Genomic DNA, 3656 nt, shown 5'->3' on the forward strand with positions numbered 1-3656 from the left:
TTAACTCCTTCATATTTAATCAATGACTTCAAAAGAGCAGAGAGCTTCCGCGGAGGCCCAACACCTGTATTTTTGCTCATATCTCTGTTACAAGAACAGCTTACAAGATGTATATCTTCTTGACTCTCATCAGCTTATTTCAATGTAAGTGTATTTTTCAGATGATATTATTTATTAGCATCCATTGTTTTTCTTGGCTTTCTTTCACTCGTTATATATTTCTATCTTTCATTCTTACCTCATATAATTTAAAGATCCACCCGGTTCTGATTTGATTCTCTCCCGCTTCTTTTTCCTCAGTCGTGAACTCACAAACTATCCGCCAGGTTCCAACCGCTGTTTCCAAATTACCCGGGAAGAGTGTGGAACTGAAGTGTTTTGTGGATGGGACTAGCAGTAACCCTACTATGCTCTGGTACAGACAATACCCGGGGAAAGGGCCACAGGTGATGTTTTATTCCACTGCTATCAATTATGTGAATCCAGAGGATGCGGTGGACGGTTTTACCGCACAGCGACCAAGTGGTTCTGAGTTCAACCTGAAGACCTCCAGCCTGTGGGTGAATCACACGGCCATGTATTTCTGCGCCTGGAGTCTTCACAGTGACTCAGAGAGAGGGAGCAGCTCAACAAAAACCCCAAAAGTTGCAGCTGTTTTAGATAATACTGCGCGGTACCTCCTCCTACATTCCTGAGTTCATGCAAAACAACAGTTTTCATAATTACAGCGGGTTTACACTGAGCGTCATTGATCCAATATACAGTTGCACTAGATCCGAGAGCTTCAAATAACCAGAAGAGAGTAAACATGTTCGTTTTTTTCCCAGAAAACAGTAAAACTCACTGGTGAACAGGTCTTTGCGATTTTCAAACGCGTTTTATTGACAGAGAGAAACTGTTTCCCCCGGTAGAAAACAGAGATTGAGGGAAACACATATATAAATCCTTTAAAAAATCTTATGCTTATGCGGGAGAAGCCACGTTACATAGACAGTGGTGGGAATGTGCAAATAGCTACCGCAGGAACAAAGACAGAAATGGCTGGAGAAAGTCAGCAGGTATGACAGCATCTGTGGAGAAAGAGCAGCTTTAATGTTTCTAGTCCAGTAGCACTTCCTGATGAAGGACTTATTCCCGAAATGCAGTAACTTTCTTCCAGTAACACTTGGAACGGCTATATCAGAGGGTGTATTAAGGTGTCTGACGCTGTTGCAGTTTCGGAAGAAAATGGATAAGCACGTGATAGAAAATAGATTGGACAAGTTGTGGGATATGACTGTAACCCGACTGGAGCAATTCTATTGATTAGATTACTTACAGTGTGGAAACAGGCCCTTCGGCCCAACAAGTCCACACCGCCCCGAAGCGCAACCCACCCATACCCCTACCCCTACATTTACCCCTTACCTAACACTACGGGCAATTTAGCATGGCCAATTCACCTGACCTGCACATCTTTTGGATTGTGGGAGGAAACCGGAGCACCCGGAGGAAACCCACGCAGACACCCACGCAGACACGTGGAGAACGTGCAAACTCCACAGTCAGTCGCCTGAGGCGGGAATTGAACCCGGGTCTCTGGCGCTGTGAGGCAGCAGTGCCGCCACCGTGCCGCCCACATTGGAAGCATTCAAGTGCATGCAGGTCAATTCTGGCTGAAACAAATAATGATAACACACGCAAACAAGATGAAATACAAAGATGAACGAAGTGAAGAAATTTAAATTTGGGGAGGCAACAGAGGGCACTCCAGGACCACGAACTGTATTCTCACCTGCAACAAAGACCCCGAGTGCGAAATTCTGCCCTTCTAGCCTGATACTGAATTTCTATTTCTGATACTGCTTCTAAAATGCTGAAATGGTAGTCAACATTCCCTATAATGCTTGATAATTTATTAGTGAAGGACAACCATGTGTCTTTTTAGTTATTGTCTCGAAATAATTCGGCTGAATGTGTAGTACAGTGATGGTTGGTTAAAATATCTGTTCTGGAGTGCTCCAGCTAATACTGACGGCATTGTTCCATACTGCAAAATAACCGATCAAGCTGTCCACTTCCACCCACCCCTCCCCGTTTTGTATGTTAGTCTATTGATGAGAAGGCTGAACTCGATTTGACCTGGAATTCCTTTGTGCAACTGTCCACCTTTCTTTTTCAGAGTTATGTGGAGTTGAACAACTAAATGCCTTTGTCGTTTCTTGTCAGTTAGAAAGTGCCCTGATCTATTTTTACTCCAAGTACCTTTGATCAAACCCCAACCCCCGTTATATTTACCTTATTTTAGTAATCGGCTTCCATCTTCCTATTCCCCTCTCACAGCCACATCCAATGTTAGAGAGCGCTGGGGTGGACTGGAGAAATTTCAGTCAGGGAAGGAGGACAGCGCAGCCAGAGAGTGGGATGTCCAGGCAGCCAATCAGAGAGAGGGAGGCCTAGAGTTGTTGGAGTGTGCCGTACTGTCCAACTACTTCACTTCTGTCTAATCCGCGGATGCTGGAATCGGAAGTAGCCAAGCAGGAGGCTGGAGCAACACAGCAAACCAGGCAGCATGATGGGTGGAGAATTCGACGTTTCGGATTTCTGATTTCTACACTGATTTGAAAGTAGCGGGATGCCCCTCACAGGATTCTACACTCCAGTTCTAGCTCTCAACTTAAAATCCACCGACATCCGACGACTGAATCTGCCTTTCCTGGAAAGGGAAAGGAGCCGCAGTGCAGCAAGGAAGAGCACATTAGGGGTTGCATGCACGAGTACAGGCAACAGTCCATGTTTGTCTCTGCGGTTGCAAATGCAGTGGACCCGATGGAGGCGGTGGACAGGCTCACTGCCGAGCGAACGAATGGCAACACGTTTAATCTGAAGTCCTCCAGGCTGAGGATAGAGCATTCGGCCATATATGATTGGCCTGGAGTCTTCAAAGTGACTCCGAGTGATAAAGGCATTGACAAAAACCTAAAAAGGGCACATTAAAAGTGTGCGGAGTTTCAGCGGGTGTTGTTGCTACAGAGGGGAAGCGTTTATGACAATAATAAATGATTAAGGCTTAGAATAAGAAAGACAGAGTAAAAGCAGAGATAGTGACGAAATTTTAAAGCATGATCAACAAAAATGAGGGGCCACATGTTTCAGGAAAGATTGCGAGCTGAGAAACAGAATTTTATGCTCAGGGCAGGAACTTTGAGGAACAAAAGGAGGGCATTCAGCCCTCTTCGGATTCCTAGACAGGGACACAAACAAGTCATTCAGTTCGTTCTGATCCTGTTAGGTATCTACTTGATACCACCACACCCTCGACAGTGACATACGCAGGAACAGTGCATCTCCATCCGTCACAGAAGGGGACAACTTGATGACTTGAAGCTGTGACAGATTAGCTTTCGGATCAACCTGCTTAGAGGCGTTGTTACAGACAGGTGGGGCTTGAACCCAGGCCTCCTGGCTCAGCGATAGGGACAACGCCATCGCACCACAAGACTCCTTCTGAGGCTGCTAGACGGGAACGGGAGGCCCAATAGGGCTGGGCTAACTCAAGTTTTATCCATCGGCAAGTTATACATCTTCACCTGATTTTCATACTTTTTTGTTTCGACTGATGGTGGCGAGTATGCCAATGTCTTCTTGACCACCCTATCCAACTGTGTTGCCACTTT

The 3656-nt window shown here is 45.7% G+C and overlaps 1 gene segment (V, D, J or C); it reads left to right on the forward strand.

Moving 5' to 3' along the window:
• The first annotated feature begins 63 nt into the window (after positions 1-63).
• Positions 64-884, forward strand: LOC122546034. The segment is given in 2 exon segments: positions 64-144; positions 301-884. Coding segments are annotated over 2 exon segments (432 nt in total).
• Positions 885-3656: the final 2772 nt, after the last annotated feature.

The sequence above is a fragment of the Chiloscyllium plagiosum genome, unplaced genomic scaffold, assembly GCF_004010195.1.
Source record: "Chiloscyllium plagiosum isolate BGI_BamShark_2017 unplaced genomic scaffold, ASM401019v2 scaf_14894, whole genome shotgun sequence".
Lineage (NCBI taxonomy): Eukaryota > Metazoa > Chordata > Chondrichthyes > Orectolobiformes > Hemiscylliidae > Chiloscyllium > Chiloscyllium plagiosum.